General features: G+C 45.8%; 1 protein-coding gene across 1 annotated transcript; it reads left to right on the top strand.

Annotated features, from left to right (window-relative positions):
* The first annotated feature begins 695 nt into the window (after positions 1-695).
* LOC118543106 (MHC class I polypeptide-related sequence A-like) lies at positions 696-11,968 on the top strand. The gene is given in 7 exon segments (XM_078054368.1): positions 696-729; positions 3,158-3,353; positions 3,355-3,472; positions 4,697-4,875; positions 4,929-4,936; positions 4,983-5,125; positions 11,330-11,968. Coding segments are annotated over 7 exon segments (699 nt in total). The 3' UTR covers positions 11,351-11,968.
* The last annotated feature ends 6,980 nt before the right edge of the window (positions 11,969-18,948 follow it).

The raw sequence follows: 18,948 nt of genomic DNA, 5'->3' as shown, positions 1-18,948 counted from the left end.
TTCTTCTTTTTTTAAAAGATTTTATTTATTTATTTGACAGAGATACAGCAAGAGAGGGAACACAAGCACGGGGAGTGGAAGAGGGAGAAGCAGACTTCCCGAGGAGCAGGGAGCCCGATGCAGGGCTCGATGATCCCAGGACCCCTCCCCCTCCTTTCTAATACAGACTACACTTGGGGTGCCTGGGTGGCTCAGATGGTTAAGCGTCTGCCTTCGGCTCAGGTCATGGTCCCAGGGTCCTGGGATTGAGCCCTGCATCGGGCTCCATGCTCAGCAGGGGGCCTGCTTCTCCCCCTCCCTCTGCTTCTCCCCCTGCTCATATTCTCTCTCTCTGTATCTCTGTGTCTCAAATGAATAAATTAAAAAAAAATTCTTAAAAAAAATACAGACTACACTTGGGCTCCTTGCCCTTCTGCTCTGAGACCCCTGCCTACTGCCTCTCCCCAGGGAACACTGGCAGGTCCAGCCCATCCCCACATGGGGCCTCACCCTGATCCTCTTCCACTTGGGGCTAGGCCCACACCTTCCCCTCCCCCAGGGGCACTGGCTTATCCTAAATCCCTTGTGGTCACAATCCCCCCCACAGCACTCTGCCTCACTGCCCCTCCCTCCCATGGCCCCACCATGTCCCTGATGAGCCTTCACTACAGGCAGCAGCCCCTGGCTCTCCACTCCACGCTAACCCCCTGTGCACCATGGCAGCTCTGGTCATGGATCCCTCACCCTTGGGTGCCCACTGTCCCTCCCTCCCTGCTGACAAGACCTCTGTTTCACCGTGGCCTTCTTGCCCCTCCCTTGCTCTCTGCAGGCCAGTCTCACCCCTTGACCTCCTCCCTTCACCTCTTTACAGGAGCCCGTGCCTCCCTCCCCTGGCTCCTGTCCTGCATGTCTGCCCATCTCCCCGACACCCCTCTGCCATTCCTTCTTCCCTCTCCTTCCTGCCCCCTCTCCTCTCTTCCTGCATTGGAAAGCCTCCGTCCTGTCCCTTGCACAGGGGCATTTTCTGCATGCTCAAGACTTCAAGCAGCTCAGGACAGCAGAGCTTTTCTTTTTTCTTTTTCTTTTTAATTTAAATTCCATTAGCCAACATATAGTACATCATTAGTTTCAGATGGAGTGTTCAATGATTCATTAATCCTGTATAACACCCAGTGCTCATCAGATCACATGTCCTCCGTAATGCCCATCACCCAGTTACCCCATCTCTGCACCCCCTTATTCCTTATATTCTTTCTCTGCTTGACTTATTTCATTTAGCATAATACTCTCCAGTTCCATCCATGTTGATGCAAATTGTGGGTATTCTGATGGCTGAATGATATTCCATTGTATATATGAACCACATCTTCTTTATCCATTCATCTGTTGAAGGACATCTTGGCTCCTTCCAGTTTGTCTATTGCGGACATTGCTGCTATGAACATTGGGGTTTCACTACATCTGTATCTTTGGGGTAAATACTCAGTAGTGCAAATGCTGGGTCGTAGGGTAGCTCCATTTTTAACTTCTTGAGGAACCTCCATACTGTTTTCCAGAGTGGTTATGCCAGCTTGCATTCCCACCAACAGTGTAGGAGGGTTCCCCTTTCTCTGCATCCTCACCAACATTTGTTGTTCCCTGTCTTGTTAATTTTAGCCATTCTAACTGGCGTAAGGTGGTATGCCATTGTGGTTTTGATTTGTATTTCCCTGATGACAAGTGATGTTGAGCATTTTTTCATGTGTCTGTTGGCCATCTGTAAATCTTCTTTGGAGAAATGTCTGTTCATGTCTTCTGCCATTTCTTGACTGGATTATTTGTTCTTTGGGTGTTGAGTTTGAGAAATTATTTATAGAACTTGGATACCAGCCCTTTTTCTGTTATATCATTTGCAAATATCTTCTCCCACTCCGTAGGTTGCTTTTTAGTTTTGTTGACTGTATCCTTTGTATCCTTTCTGTATCCAGAAGCTCTTTATCTTGATGAAGTCCCAATAGTTCATTTTTTTTTTAATTTTTTATTGTTATGTTAATCCCCATACATTACATCATTAGTTTTAGATATAGTGTTCCATGATTCATTGTTTGTGCACAACACCCAGTGCTCCATGCAGAACGTGCCCTCCTCAATACCCATCACCAGGCTAACCCATCCTCCCACCCCCCTCCCCTCTAGAACCCTCAGTTTGTTTTTCAGAGTCCATCGTCTCTCATGGTTCTTCCAATAGTTCATTTTTGCTTTTGTTTCCCTTACCTTTAGAGACATGTCTTGGAAGAAGTTGCTGTGGCTAAGGTCGAAGAGGTTACTGCCTGTGTTATCCTCTAGGATTTTGATGGATTCCTTTCTCACATTTAGGTCATTCGCCCCTTTTGAGTTTATCTTTGTGTATGGTGTAAGAGATGGTCCAGTTTCATTCTTCTGCATGTGGCTGTCCAATTTTCCCAACACCATTAACTGAAGAGACTCTTTTTTCCATTGGATGCTCTTTCCTGCTTTGTTGAAGATTAGTTGTCCATAGAGTTGAGGGTCCATTTCTGGGTTCTCTGTTCTGTTCCACTGATCTATGTGTCTGTTTTTGTGCCAGTACCATACTGTCTTGATGACTACAACTTTGTAATATAGCTTGAAGTCAGGCATTGTGATGCCCTCAGCTTTGGTTTTCTTTTTCAGCATTCCCCTGGCAATTCGGGGTCTTTTCTGGTTCCAAATTTTAAGATTATTTGTTCCGTTTCTGTGAAAAAAGTTGATGGTGTTTTGATAGGGATTGCATTGAATGTGTAGATTGTTTTGGGCAGCATAGACATTTTAACGATGTTTATTCTTCCAATCCATGAGCATGGAGTATTTTTCCATCTCTTTGTGTCTTCCTCAATTTCTTTCATAAGTGTTCTGTAGTTTCTAGAGTACTGATCCTTTACCTCTTTGGTTAGGTTTATTCCTTGGTATCTTATGGTTTTTGGTGCAATTGTGAATGGGATCTCTTCTTTAATTTCTATTTCTTCAGTCGCATTGTTAGTGTATAGAAATGCAGCTGATATCTGTGCACTGGTTTTGTATCCTGCCACTTTGCTGAATTGCTGTATGAGTTCTAGCAATTTGGGGGTGGAGTCTTTTAGGTTTACCACATAAAGTATCATGTCATCCAGCAGAGCTTTTCTGAGAAACATTTGACGTGCAGTTACTTCCAGAAAGCAGTTTCATCTGTGGTCTCCTCCCTGCCCCATAGGATCCCAAGGACTTTGTTATAACCTCACAGGGGTGTCCCCGCATGGATCTGTGCATCAGAGATTTTTCACTGAGGGATGCTTGGATGGTCAGGCCTTCCTGCACCATGACATTGAGAGAGATGTGGCAGAGCTTCAGGGACTGTGGGCAGGAGCAGTCCTGGGACACAGAGACCAGAGACTTGAGAGAGACCAGGAAGGGCCTCAGAATGACTCTGGCAAACATCCTGGCCCTGCAGGCACAGAAAGGAAGTGACAGTGGCATCAGAGCAAGAAGGATGGGAGACCGTTCCCAGTGAAGTTCAGGGCAGAGGGGAGGGACCTATCTCTTCTCACTGGAGTTGGCTGGGGGTGGGGGTGAGGACCGACGGTCTGTGCATTTCAGCTCAAGGTGGCCATTACTGAGCCAGCACAGGGAAGACCTGGAGGAGAGCAGGTTGGACCCCTTTGGCAGGAGTTTGTCACTGGGGCAGGGAAAGCAGAGGGACACAGGATGGGAGAAGTCACTGCTGACTGGAGGTAGACATGCATTCCCTCCAGGAGGTCTGGGGCTCGAGATCTGAGAAGACAAGAGCACCAGGGCTTTGAGCATTTCCACTAAGATGGGGAACTCTTTCTCTCCTATGACCTGAAGACCCATGGATGGACAGTTCCCTGGCCCTCCACTCATACCTTGGCTATGGAAATCAAGAAGTCCTGGGATGCAGATGGCTTTCAAAGCCAGGATTCCTCACCCATATGCACGGAGAGCTTTGGGGAAGCCTGCAGAAATATCTGGAACCCTGGATGGGCTTCTTGGGCAGACGAGGTATAACCCTGGAGCAGGGGCCTTCCTCTCCTCCAGATCCATTGAGCACCCCCCAACAACCCTGTCCAAGGAAGCCCTCCCTGTCCTAAAGGATGCACATAGATTCTGTTGGTGCACTGTATTATGATCTGCCTGTCCTGTTACAGCATCTGGATAAAGACACCAAGCAAGTGGGAATGGAAATGTGCTTTCCCAGTGTCAATAGTCCAGGAAGACAGTGGACTCTCCTACATAAAATTGAACCAGGGGAGGTGGGTGTCAGCCAGGAGAGGAACCCCAGCCTCCTTGTCACAAAGAGTTCCCTTATAGTCCCCTCAGCCCAAGAGCCCACTCTTCACACCCCCTCCTCAACATCAACACACAGATTCAAGAGAGTGAGCCCTGGATCCCAGACCCATCCTCCTGCCAGTCCAAAGGAATTTGGGTTCCAGGGCACAGAACAGACTTGGAGAAGGTCTGGGGTCAATGAGGGCTCCAGCCAGAGGTGGAAAGGTGGGAGAAGCAGCCCACTTCTGTCTTCTGTAGAGGGGAACAGGGCTCAGCCATGTGCCTCACTGGCTCTGTGCTTTCTCCTCAGTGTCCCCAACAGTGAATGTGACCTTTAGCCAGCCTTGGAGAGCATGGTCCCCCAACATGCTGGGCTTTCAGTTTCTCTCCCGGGAATATGGCCCTGACCTGGCTTCAGGATCAGGAACCCCTGAGCCAGGATGCCCAGCAGTTTAGGGGAGTCCTGCCTGGTGGGAATGGGACCTACTAGGCGTGGGGGGCCATAAGGATTCCCCAGGGAGAGGAGCAGAGGTTCACTGGCCACATGGAAGCCACAGGGAGCCACACTGCACACCCTGTACATTTGGGTAAACCTGGGTGATCATGGAGGGGTTCTGACTCTGGTCGGGTCAGGAGCCGGGGGGGGACAGGAGAGCAGGCCCGTGGTCCTGGGGAACCCAGGTTAATATAAGGCCTTTTTCCAGGAAAGGCCCTGGCGCACCAGCATGGACGGACAACCATCTGCCTGCTGTTGCTGCTTTTCTTACTTACTTTTCTTACTGTCATCATTGCGTGTGTCTTTTCTCCAAGAATAAGACGTCAGTCATCAGCAGCTGTGGGAGCCCAGGTGAGAAATCTGGCCAGTGGTGGGATCAGAGCCTGGGACATGGGGTCCCTCATGTCTTCCTCTGCACAGATTGGAGGGACGACAAGCTGCTGTAACAGGAGCTGAAAGTCATGGTGAGAGGGGCTGGGAGCCACGTCTGCATCTTCACCCTTAGCCCTGCTCCAAGCCAGGGTCCCCAGGGCCCGTGAGTGGTGAGCATGGTGTCTCCTTTCTCTGGGTGAGGATTGGGCAGTGTGGGCTGGGGCTCCCTGCTCTGAGCTTGTCCGTACTTCTCTCTAGTCTCAGGTTCAGCAGGACTCATCCCAGCGTGATGCATGGGGACCACGTGCTGACTGGAGAGGGCCCAGGTGATCATGGGATCAGAGGGACACAAGCAGGAAAGGGTCCAAGACTTAGTGGGGAAGGGTTCAACACTGGGGAGGAATCCAGACAAAAGATGATGACTCCATTTCATTCCAGTCTACACCTGCTCTAACTTCTCCAGCCATCATGAGGAATCCAAGAAAAAGACTCACAAGGCTCCACCTAGGGGTCAATGGAAGGTGCCAGAGCCCTGCTTGTGATGTCCCCTTGGGAGGTCCCACTTACAACACACAGATGTGTCCTGAGCACAGATGGTTACCTTTGGTCCACTTTGAAGCCCATCAAACTGCTCCTCCAGGACCTGTCTCCCAAGATGTTCCTCAGGGTCACTCCTACCTGTACTCTTTCCTGGGTCCCATCACATGTCCCATGCTTCCTGGAGTGTCCTTGTGGGTCATATGCAAGAGTACATGCATATGACCATTGGGGAGAGAGGGCCAGGCCATTCTCAGGATAGCTGTGGCCACTGATTGTATCCTGCCTCCCTGATTGGTCCTGTCCAGCCCATCAGGGCACAGACCAAGGGACCATTTAGGGCAGGGCATTCTGTCTGTGCCCTGTGGCCTCATGTTGCCCTCCTTGAGTCAACTCGCTTTCTTGTGGTTCTCACTGCCCTGTACATTTGGAGGAAGGGATGGTCAGAATGATTACCATGTAGGGCACTTGGGTGGCTCATTCGATTAAATTTCCGATTCTTGATCTCAGCGCAGGTCTTGATCTCAGGGTCGTGAGTTCAAGCCCTGTGTTGGTTTCCACTCTGGGCATGAAGCCTCCTTAAAAAAAAAAAAAAAAAAGATTCCTGTGTAATCAGCCTGCTTGAGGGGAGATGAAAAGGGAAAGACAGAGTTTTGTGTTTGGGCAAAGAACAAGGCAATGCATGAAACAGGGAAACAATGGGGTGTGTGGGGTGTGCAGGGCCTGGGGTCTTTCTGTTGATTTCACCACTTCTGTGTGACCATCATGGAGGGCAGCTGATTTCTCACTCTTGAACCTAATTTGTTTATAAGCCGGCCCTTGGTCTTGGGCAGACTGGGATGGTTAGTCACCCTACCCCACACTGAGGGCCTGAAACCAGGTCACAACTAGAGATAGGGTCCATGCAGTTCTGCCGATGTTCCTGATGTCCTCTGGGGTGGCCCTCCCAGAGTGAACATCAGTTATGATTCTATGGGGTAGAAATGGTTGCCTCATATGCCATTGGGACATTTACTGGAGAAAGAGTATGAACGTCGTGTGGCAATTTCTCAAATTCTGCTTTAAATTTTAATGTCCAAAAACAAATGATTTCCGCTCACTAGCCTTAATAGGATTTCCTCCACTACTGAGCTGGCCTAGCATATTAATGGAACAGGCATTCAAAGGGGAGGGGGCCGTCTGGGAGGGTTCCATGTGGGAGGTGGGGGAGAGATGGGGGCAGTGACAGTCTCAGGGTGCAGAGGGTGGACAGACAGTCTCAGGCTTGTGGTCCCAAGAACCCCCTGGACCTCATTTACAAGAAGATTGTTACAGGCTCTGCCTGTAGTGCCTGGTGGAATCCCTGCTAGGATCGGGGCAGGAAGGCCCTGGCAGCCATAGCCAAGCACACTTGGGGAAGACCTGTGATTCCAGGTCAAGTGGACCAAGAAGGAGCAGGGAAGGTCAAGTGTAGCCTGGGAGCCTGGGCTAGGGGTGAGGGTGGAGGGCAAGGTCAGGCCTCTGTGAGCCTGGGGCGCTCCTGAGTCAGGTCATGTACAGAGCCCGCTGCAGCCCTCTTTTTCTAGACTGTGCCTGCTGGTCCCCTGAGCTTTCTGATGTGCCTTCCGGTTAGGAGCTGCCGGCTCAGGGCTAGGGGAGGGAGGAGGCTGAGCTGCAGCTGGGCTCAGTGTCTGTAGTTGAGCGACACCGGCAAGCAGACAGCAGCCCTGGGGCGCAGGTGCTCATGCAGGTGGGGATCCAGACAGCTAGGGAGAGAAGGTGCTGTGTTTGTGACCACTGCCTGGCCTGGAGGAAGAGGTAATAGGACCTGTCTTTCAGGGGTGCCCTGTGCTCTGTGGGTGGATGGGTTGGGGCTTGAGGGGAGGGAAGGCTTTGAGTTTCTGCTCCAGGGTGTTGTTCTTGGTCCCAGGGTCCTTTCCTGCTCCTGTCTGGTGGTTGGTGGAAGCAGGTCCAGGTGACGATGCTGAGGGATCATGGGGGGAGACCAGCAAAGGCTGGGTAAAGGGGTGAGAGAGAGAAAACAGTGAGGGTGTTATCCTCTTTCAGAGAAAGGCAAAGCTGAGTTTGGACCACTGAAGGAGAAGTCCTGAGAGCATACAAAGCAATATTCAGCACCAGCTGGGCTTCTATTGGTTTCTCTTTTCTCCCTAAGCTTGTTAGTCTTCAAGACCTGGATTAACACCAGATGGCACCAACAGGCCATAATGGCAGCAAGCAGCATTTAACAGCCTCAGTGCACTCCCCACTGAGAGGCAACATATTCTGGAATATTCTCGGCCATTCAGATCTTCAGATGACTGTAACCCCAGGCCATGTCACACAGAGCAGAAGAGCTGCTGTTGGGCCCAGCTGACCCACACAATGAGAGGGAATAAAGGTGGTTGTATTATTTGGAGATTTTTTGTTATCTAGCAATAGGTAACAGCAATATATAATGTATTTCTATTATTATATTTTTATTTATCGTCTGTCTTTCCTGTCAGATGGTAAGCATTAGGACGATATAGGACATAGGACAATAGGACACAAGCATAGGACAATAGGACACAGCCATGTGCTGTGTCTCTGGCATTAAATGATTACCAGGCCTAACACAAAGATTGGCCCAGAGGCATTCATGGAATATAGTTAGAGGAATGAATGAATGAATGCATGCATGCATGCTATGACCAGAATTCCTTAAAGTTGGGCTTGGGGCTGGAAGGAAGAAAGAGTATGGGTGTTTGATATGGGGAGCTCTTTACGATGTGTGTGTACATGTGTGTATGCATCTGCATGAGTTCCTATGTGAGTTTAGTATGTACATATTGGTCTTCCTTGCCTGAACAAGGAACCAGGAATGTGCACAGTACCTCCTGCACTCAGATTTCAAACACGTGGGCACTATAGACAGGTAGCACCTAGCCCCCAGATGCCTCTGAGATGTCTTGGGCTCAGGAAGGGGCTTTAGTTATGTTCTAAGTCATTGACTCAGCTGCGGGACTTGAGGCCATTTGGAGCACATGGTGAGCCACCCTCAAATCCCTGTGTCAGCCATCAGGGTAGAAATGAGATTTGAGGTTGAGTAGCAGAGCTCCTGTCTAGGTGTTAAGGCTAGCAGACAGTGGGACCTGAGGTGGTGAGGACTGAAGATTCTGGCATTGACATCACTGAGGAAAGAGCCAGTATCCCAACCTCTAGCATCAGAGGTAGCAGTAGGAACAAGTGACAAGTGACAAGAACTCATGTCCAAAGTCATCTCCATGGAAAGTGGCAGTGTGTGTATTGGAGCTTCCAGCATCTGTGTGGGGCCAGCTGCAGATCTGGGGACCAACTGCTATGGCCTGGAGACCTTTCTCTTCCCGAAAGCCAGACTCACTGGGCACTCAATGGGGAGGAAACATCAATGTCAGTGTAGATTTTTGGGAAACACTTTACAAGCCAAACCTGACCAGACATGTGTATCCCCTTTATGTGGAGCCTTGTGCTAGTGTCATAGGTCAGAGACACACTGGGGAGGTAATGAGTGAGCAGGCAAAAGAAGAACTCAGGGCTTCTGTCCTCAGCTCTGTGACCACAAAGAGGCATTGCCACTCTGCTCTCAGGTTCTCCCTGAACAGCATTAAGGCGGGGGCTGGGGGGGAGGGGCGGGAAGGATTGGGGATGTAGGAAGCACACACATGTTCAGGGAATAGTGCAGGCTCAAAAGTGACGTGAGGAGAGCTGATGTATACATCTAAGGCTGATTTCTGGCACACAGCTTGGTCAGATGAGCTGTTTTTACATACGACTGGGATCACAGACTAATTGTAATATATTCTCGTACGAGTATTATGGGTATGGTGCCAGTTCTGGGAAACCAACAGAGAAGAACCTCTATGCAGATATAGGAGTTGCTTGGCTTGCTCTTAGGACAAGATATGGCATTCACCCTAAAAATGTGATCATACATGGCCAAAGTAGAGGTACAGCACCATTTGTAGATCTTCCTGCGCGGTTTGAGACTGCTGCTGTTTCTCTTTGTTCTCCTTTGACCTCCAGAATGCCCCTCACTTTTCCTGATTCCAGAAGACCTACTCTTTTGATGCATTCCTAAACACTGACAAAATCTCTAAGATAACTTCACCAGTATTAGTAACTCATGAGACTGAATAAAGGACAGGGAAGCCTAAGTAGGGAGACAGGTAGGGAGTGATGGGACTAGGCTTACACAGGGGGCTATATAACCAGGCTCACAGAAATCCCAGATGTGGAGAAATAGACATATATTTACAAGAACACCTTGTTTGTTCTCATGATAGTTACAATGCCATCATGTTTGTTCCAAATATAGACATGATATTCACAAATCCACCATGATATTAACAAGAAATTTACCAAGTTCCCTGGTTAGTTTCCCATAAATGGCAGACAATGAAAGCACTCAGTGGCGACCCATTTGGGACCCCTCTCACTCTGGAGAGCTCTTTTCTTTCCTTTCTGTTCTCACCTTCACTTAACAAACTTTCTTTTTAAAAATTTTTCATTTAAATTCAATTTATTAATATATAGTGTATTTTTAGTTTCAGAGGTAGAGTTCAGTGATTCATCAATCTTATATAATGCACAGTGCTTATTACATCACTGCCTCCTTAATGTCCATCACCCAGTTACCCCATCCCGCCACCCCTCTCCCCTCCAGCAACCCTCAGTTTGTTTCTTATGATTAAAAGTCTCTTATTTGGTTTCTCTCACTCTCTGATTTCCTCTTGTTTTATTTTTCCTCCCTTCCCCTATGATCCTCTGTTTTGTTTCTTAAATTCCACATATGAGTGAGATCATAGGATAATTGTCTTTCTCTGACTGAATTATTTCACTTAGCATAATACCGTCTAGTTCCATCCATGTCGTTGCAAATGGCAAGATTTCTTTTTTTTTTTTTGATGGCTAATAGTAGTCCATTGTGTGTGTGTATGTATATACATACATACATACCACATCTTCTTTATCCATTCATCTGCCGATGGACATCTGGGCTCTTTCCATAGTTTGGCTATTGTGGACATTGCTGCTATAAACATTGGGGTGCACGTGCCCTTTCAGATCACTACATTTATATCTTTAGGGTAAATACCTAGTAGTGCCATTGCCGCGTCATAGGGTAGCTCTGTTTTCAACGTTTTGAGGAACCTCTATACTGCTTTCCAGAGTGGCTGCACCAGCTTGCATTCCCACCAACAGTGTAAGAGGGTTCCTCTTTCTTCACATTCTCACCAACATCTGTGATTTCTAGACTTGTTCATTTTAGCCATTCTGACTGGTGTGGTATCTCATTGTGGTTTTGATTTGTATTTCCCTGATGCCAAGTGATGTTGAGCTTTTTTTCATGTGTTTGTTGGCTATTTGTATGTCTTCTTTGGAGAAATGTGTGCTCATGTTTTCTGCCCATTTTTGACTGGGCTTTTTGTTCTTTGGGTGTTGAGTTTGATAAGTTCTTTATAGTTGTTGGATACCAGCCCTTTATCTGTTATGTCATTTGCAAATATTTTCTCCCACTCTGTAGATTGTATTTTGGTTTTGTCAACTGTTTCTTTTGCTATGCAGAAGCTTTTTATCTTGATGAAGCCTCAATAGTTCATTTTCACACTTAATAAACTTTCAACTTCCCTTTACCCTTTTGTCCACAAGATTCATTCTTCAACTCCGTGAGACAAGAAAAGAAGCCTGAAACCCTGCAACAGGACTGAAGATGAAGTCAGTGACTTTTCACATGGCCTCACATTGCTTGAGCGTTGTTAAAGAACCTAGGAGCCTCCATGGGTCGAAGTGGCAGGGCACAATGATGTGGAACTTTATGGACAGTACCTTGAAAGGCTGAAACACTTTGGGTCACAGGAACTGGTCAACTTGTAAAACAGTCTATGCATTAGTAACTGGGTTTTCTTTTCTTGCTGCACTGCACTCTTTGGTAAATAACAAAACTTAAAGATTTTGTTTGCAAGTCATGTCCGTTGTTTTCATAAATGTAAAGTTAACGATTTATTAACATACTTAATGAAGGTTTTAATAACCAGAACTAGATACTGGAAATAACAGTATCATGCAGTTAGGCTGTGTAATTTATATTTTTTCCGTGATTTTTTTTAAACATTAAAATGACTAGTGTATGAAATTTTAATTCTATAAAATCAAATGCTATAAAAGTATTGCCAAATGTTTTGCATATCAGAAACAAATTTATAAATATTTTTAAACCATCTCGACTAAATCTTATCCATGTATACAAATGTAGTATTTTTGCAATTAAAAGCTTTACATCTAAAATAATTCAAGTACTCAGAATAAACTGTATGAAAACGTGCAAGTTCACTAGAGATGACCTAAACCCTGTTGTAGAGGGGTAGATGTTTAAATGAATATTTTATTGTAAATACATCAAATTTTCTGTATTCCCTGGTTACCACACATTCTCTCCTTTCAAAAAATGATGTAAGTCTTAATTTTTATGCCATCTATTAATTTAGCAACTAGTTACCTCGTAAATGAGAAGACCTGATACCAGTGAATTTTAACTAGTTCTTACTTATGAGGCTACTACTTAAAATACTCGTTTTTGTTGTTTAAATGGCATTTAGAGCTTCAGGAATGATTTTGTTTCCAACGTTTTTGCTGTTGTTGTTTTATTTAAATTCAATTAGCCAACATTCGTTTTGATATAATGTCCAATGACACATTAGTTGCATACAACATCCAGTGCTCATTACATCACCTACCCTCCTTAATGCTGATCACCCAGTTACCCCATCCCCCCCCACACCTCCCTATCTACAACCCTCAGTTTGTTTCCCAGAGTCAAGAGTCTCTCATGGTTTGTCCCCCTCCCTGATTTCTTCCCATTCTGTTTCCCCTCCCACCCCTATTGTCCTCTGCACTATCCCTTATATTCCACATATGAGTAAAGCCATATGATAGTTGTCCTTCTCTGATTGACTTATTTCACTTAACATAATACCCTCCAGTTCCATCCACGTTGATTCAAATGGTAAGTATTCATCCTTTCTGATGGCTGAGTAATATTCCATTGTGTATATGAACCACATCTTCTTTATTCATTCATTGTTGATGGATGTTTTGGCTCCTTCCACAGTTTAGTTATTGAGAACATTGCTGCTATGAACATTGGGGTGCATGTGCCCCTTCTTTTCACTCCATCTATGTCTTTGGGGTAAATGCCTAGTAGTGCAATTGTTAGCTCTATTTTTAACATCTTGAGAAACCTCCATGCTGTTTTCCAGAGTGACTGCCCTACCTTGCATTCCCACCAACAATGTAAGAGGGTTCCCCTTTCTCCACATCCTCGCCAACATTTGTTGTTCCCTGTCTTGTTAATTTTAGCCATTCTAACTGGCATAATGTGATATCTCATTGTGGTTTTGATTTGTATTTCCATGATGACAAGTGAAGTGGAGCATTTTTTCGTGGGTCTGTTGCCCATTTGTATGTCTTTTTTTTTTTTTTTTTTAAAGATTTTATTTATTTATTTATTTATTTGACACAGAGAGAGCAAGAGAGAGAGACAGAGAGCAAGCATAAGCAGGGGGCAGGGGGAACGGCAGGCAGGGGAGAAGCAGGCTCTCCGCTGAGCAAGGAGCCCGATGCGGGACTCGATCCCAGGACCCCGGGATCATGACCTGAGCCGAAGGCAGCCGTTTAACCGACTGAGCCACCCAGGTGCCCCCATTTGTATGTCTTCTTTGGAGAAATGTCTGTCATGTCTTCTGCCCATTTCTTGGCTGGATTATTTGTTTTTTGGGTGTTGAGTTTGAGAAGTTCTTTATAGATCTTGGATACCAGACCTTTATCTATAATGTCATTTGCAAATATCTTCTCCCATTCCGTGGGTTGCCTCTTTCTTTTGTTAACTCTTTCCTTTGCTGTGCAGAAGTTTTTTATCTTGATGAGGTCCCAATAGTTCATTTTTGCCCTTGCTTCCCTTGCCTTTGGCGACGTTTCTAGGAAGAAGTTGCTGCAGCTGAGGTCGAAGAGGTTGCTGCCTGTGTTCTCCTCTACGATTCTGATGGACTCCTGTCTCACATTTAGGTCTTTCAAACCAGTTTGAGTCTATTTTTGTGTGTGGTGTAAGGAAATGGTCGTTTCATTCTTCCGCATGTGGCTGTCCAATTTTCCCAACACCATTTGTTGAAGAGACTGTCTTTTTTCCATTGGACATTCTTTCCTGCTTTGTCAAAGATTAGTTGACCATAGAGTTGAGGGTCCATTTCTGGGCTCTCTATTCTGTTCCATTGATCTATGTATCTGTTTTTGTGCCAGTACCATGCTGTCTTCATGATGACAGCTTTGTAATAGAACTTGAAGTCCGCAATTGTGATGCCACCAGCTTTGCTTTTCTTTTTCAACATTCCTCTGGCTATTAGGGGTCTTTTCTGGTTCCATGCAAATTTTAGGATTATTTGTTCCATTTCTTTGAAAAAAGTGGATGGTATTTTCATAGGGATTGCATTAAATGTGTAGATTGCTCTAGGTAGCATGGACATCTTCACAATATTTGTTCTTCCAATCCATGAGCATGGAACGTTTTTCCATTTCTTTGTGTCTTCCTCAATTTCTTTCATGAGTATTTTATAGTTTTCTGAGTACAGATTCTTTGCCTCTTTGGTTAGATTTATTCCTAGGTATCTTATGGTTTTGGGTGCAATTGTAAATGGGATCGACTCCTTGATTTCTCTTTCTTCTGTCTTGTTGTTGGTGTATAGGAATGCCACTGATTTCTGTGCATTGACTTTATATCCTGACACTTTACTGAATTCCTGTGGAGTTCTAGCAGTTTTGGGGTGGAGTCTTTTGGGTTTTCCACATAAAGCGTCATATCATCTGCCAAGAGTGAGAGTTTGACTTCTTTGCTGATTCGGATGCCTTTTATTTCTTTTTGTTGTGTGATTGCTGTGGCTAGGACTTCTTCTTTTTTTAAATTTTTTATTGTTATGTTAATCACCATACATTACATCATTAGTTTTAGATGTAGTGTTTCCATGATTCATTGTTTGTGCATAACACCCAGTGCTCCATGCAGAACGTGCCCTCTTTAATACCCATCACCAGGCTAACCCATCCTCCCACCCCCCTCCCCTCTAGAACCCTCAGTTTGTTTTTCAGAGTCCATCGTCTCTCATGGTTCGTCTCCCCCTCCGATTTCCCCCCTTCATTCTTCCCCTCCTGCTATCTTCTTCTTTTTTTTTTCTTAACATATATTGCATTATTTGTTTCAGAGGTACAGATCTGAGATTCAACAGTCTTGCACAATTCACAGCGCTTACCCGAGCACATACCCTCCCCAGTGTCTATCACCCAGTCACTCCATCCCTCCCACCCCAACCCCCACTCCAGCAACCCTCAGTTTGTTTCCTGAGATTAAGAATTCCTCATATCAGTGAGGTCATATGATATGTCTTTCTCTTTTTGGCTTATTTCACTCAGCATAATACCCTCCAGTTCCATCCATGTTGTTGCAAATGGCAAGATCTCATTCCTTTTGATGGTTGCATAATATTCCATTGTGTATATATATGTGGCTAGGACTTCTAATACTATGTTGAATAGCAGTGGTGATAGTGGACATCCCTGCCGTGTTCCTGACCTTAGGGGGAAAGCTCTCAGTTTTTCCCCATTGAGAATGATATTCGCTGTGGGTTTTTCATAGATGGCTTTTATGATACTGAGGTATGTACCCTCTATCCCTGTACTCTGAAGAGTTTTCATCAAGAAAGGATGCTGTACTTTGTCAAATGCTTTTTCTGCATCTATTGAGAGGATCATATGGTTCTTGTTCTTTCTTTTGTTAATGTATTGTATCACGTTGATTGATTTGCAGATGTTGAACCAACCTTGCAGCCCAAGGATAAATCCCACTTGGTCGTGGTGAATAATCCTTTTAATGTACTGTTGGATCCTATTGGCTAGTATTTTGGTGAGAATTTTTGCATCCGTGTTCATCAAGGATATTGGTCTGTAATTCTCCTTTTTGATGGGGTCTTTGTCTGGTTTGGGGATCAAGGTAATGGTGGCCTCATAAAACGAGGTTGGAAGTTTTCCTTCCATTTCTATTTTTTGGAACAGTTTCAGAAGAATAGGTATTAATTCTTCTTGAAATGTTTGGTAGAATTCCCCTGGGAAGCCATCTGGCCCTGGGCTTTTGTTTGTTGGGAGATTTTTGATGATTGCTTCAATTTCCTTAGTGGTTATAGGCCTATTCAGGTTTTCTATTTCTTCCTGGTTCAGTTTTGGTAGTTGATACATCTCTAGGAATGCATCCATTTCTTCCAGATTATCTAATTTGCTGGCATATAGTTGCTCATAATATGTTCTTATAACTGTTCGTATTTCTTTGGTGTTGATTTTGATCTCTCCTCTTTCATTCATGATTTTATTTATTTGAGTCATTTCTCTCTTCTTTTTGTTAAGTCTGGCCAGGACTTTATCAATCTCGTTAATTCTTTCAAAGAACCAGCTCCTAGTTTTGTTGATCTGTTCTACTGTTCTTTTGGTGTCTATTTCATTGATTTCTGCTCTGATCTTTATAATTTCTCTTCTCCTGCTGGGTTTTGAACTGCTGTATTCTAAACATAAAAATAATACAAGAAGCTTCTCTTTCAATCGTGGGTTTTATTGTTAAAAATACTTGTGAATGCATACTAATTCACTTCTAGATGTCGGAGGCACCAAAAGGCATTACAATGTGTCTTCCTGTCGAATACAAAAACTTCAGTGTTGCACTAGGATTTTACACTCTCTCTAAAATCCCCTTGAGATTTCTGAGTGTGAAAGAAACCACATTGGACACAAAGTTGTATAACAAACAAGCTCTAGATAAATAGGGCTTTTATTTGAGTGGGCAATACTGTTTGGACAAATGAAAACATTATGGGATTTCTAGAGAAGAGACTCATTATACATTCCATAGATATGCTTTGGCTGAAAGTGGAAGAAACGCAACCCAGGCTGTGAGAATGGGGGGGGTTGTTGTCTTAGGGAACAAACAAAACTAGCAAGGATGCTACTGTCCTCGTGTGAGTGGAACCAGGGTGTGGAATGCAGCTAACACCTACCCATCTCTTACTTCTTCTTTTCTCTGTACTGGATCATTTTTCAGACCAATCACTGGTACAAGCTCTAGTTTTAGCCCTTTCTAGGTTCGTCCCTCTCAGCTTGCCAACAAAGAAACACAGAGGTCTTCTCTGGTCCACAAGAGGAGATTTCTAGGACAGGATTTTGAATCAATGACCTGAATCTTGGCTTTTCTTTGAGTGGGCTGTAGTATTTGGGCAAATAAAAGGACTATGTTGTTGCTAGAAAAAAGTGTAACCTTCATTACTCATCAGGTATTTCTTGGCTGAAAATAGCAAAATGTAACTCAAGCTTGTCAAAATGGAGGTTCTTTGTCTTAGTGAACAGTGGAGGGAAAGCAGGGAAACAGTGAGGCTCCCACACAGGCAGCTGGCCTCGGGCCCTCCCCGCTGGATGGGAAGCAGCAGTCTGTCCGGGAAGGGCTGTCCTGGGCCCGCGCTGCCACCATGGGGTGGGGGGTGACTGAGTCTGGGTTTCTGTGTGAAGAACCATGTGGCTTTCACACTAAGCTATGCCTTCAACTTCCAGGCTACCGGGGCTACAAAGGGTCACTGGACCTTCCGGCCACCTTATTCCGGTTTCTCCACTTGTCAGCAAGGAGAGAGGCCATTTATCCGAGGCCCCTCACAGACGACAACAGTGCCGCTGGTCTCTCTCCGAGAGAGGCCTGGGGCCCACGGGACCACTGTCCTGTCCTTCCCCCAGGTGGAAGTGGGTGCAGTTTCCAGCGCCCACAGCTGGGTCCCTAGCCCTTGAAAAGGGACTTCCTGAAATCACAGAGAAAGACAGATGTGCTGCCAAGAGTCTGAAGCAGGTCGGAGCTCAGAAGGGTATTTGATGTAGACGCTTGTTCTCCCTTCTACCTGATGAGAGTGCGGAGTTCATAATGAAGTGTGGGATGCTGGGTCGTTGCCATTTAGGGGAAGGAAAACAGCATGTTCTGTACTGGGAATCAAACTCACAGATATGTCATTTACGGTCAGGAAATCTGTGGGGAAATTATAAAGAAACTTATGGAGCACCTTTTCTACTCACATAGCTTATGATCCTTTCTTTTACTCATGATAAACTAAGCCTAGAGAAATTCTAGAATCCCTTCAAGGCGGTACAATTCAGAGGCAGAATCAGGATTCAACCCCAGTGGCCCTTCGCTTGAAAGGTCGTGCTCTCTGTGGCCGAGCACTCGACAGCTGTTCACAGTAACCCCACAGACACCACACGTCCGTCAACTCCATGAGCCTCTGAGGAAGGAGTGGCCTGAATGAGTTCACCTCCGGCGGGGTAGCTCAAGGCAAGGTTTTCTGCCCCTTCTCCCTCTTCTCACGGATCTCTGGCACCACAGTGAGCAGTCCTTCATTTCTTCTTCCAGAGCCCGTGTTGATTGACTTGGAGCAGCACCAGGGAAATCTGGGATCCATCAGAACAGCGGGAAGAAGCTTCCAGGGCAGCCCAAGATGAAGCCCGTTGAGGCACTAAAGAGACTGAGTTTGCACCTGGTATCGTGAATGAGGAGGTGATTTTCCTTCCCACTCTGTGTAGAGAGACTGGGCGGCGCTTCAGCACCTCCTCTTCCTCCCACTTTGTGGAAGTTTCTTGGCACTTGCGGCACAGGCCTGGGAGAGAGGAGCCTTCCTGAGGTCCTAAGGATTCCTGAGAATCAGGCTCAGGGTCCAGTGAGAGGGACTCATAGCTCTTGTACCAAAAGGCGTCTTCTTTACTTCTGTGGATTTGGATTCACTGGTTTTCTGAAAACCTTCGGAGAGATTAGAGAATTGAAAGGCTGTCAGATCACTGACACTCTGTCTGCACATAACACCTTCTCCAAGATTTTCCAACCACAAGATGAGGGAATCTAACCTGACATACTGACAACCACCTGGGACAATCAGATCCAGGGACATTTCAAAGTCTAATAGCGTGACCAAGGTCAAACTAGAAGGAGATTCAGTAAAAGAAGAACTGAAAGGAGAGAATGTAGAGCTTTGGGGGAGATCATCGCTCCTAAACCACAGTGGCCCCCTGAGGCCAACATAGGCATGTGAGCCCTCTGTGGCCGGAATTGTTTGTGTGCTGTGGCGCACGCAGGGTAAGGTCGGGAACGCCCAGGCCTGAGAGGGGGAAAAGTCTCCCTCGCCTTGTTGTGTGCCTATGCCTCAGGCATCCGG

The sequence above is a fragment of the Halichoerus grypus genome, chromosome 9 (assembly GCF_964656455.1).
Source record: "Halichoerus grypus chromosome 9, mHalGry1.hap1.1, whole genome shotgun sequence".
Lineage (NCBI taxonomy): Eukaryota > Metazoa > Chordata > Mammalia > Carnivora > Phocidae > Halichoerus > Halichoerus grypus.
The sequence above is the reverse complement of the archived record's forward strand: the minus strand, read 5'-3'. Positions and strand labels throughout refer to the sequence as shown.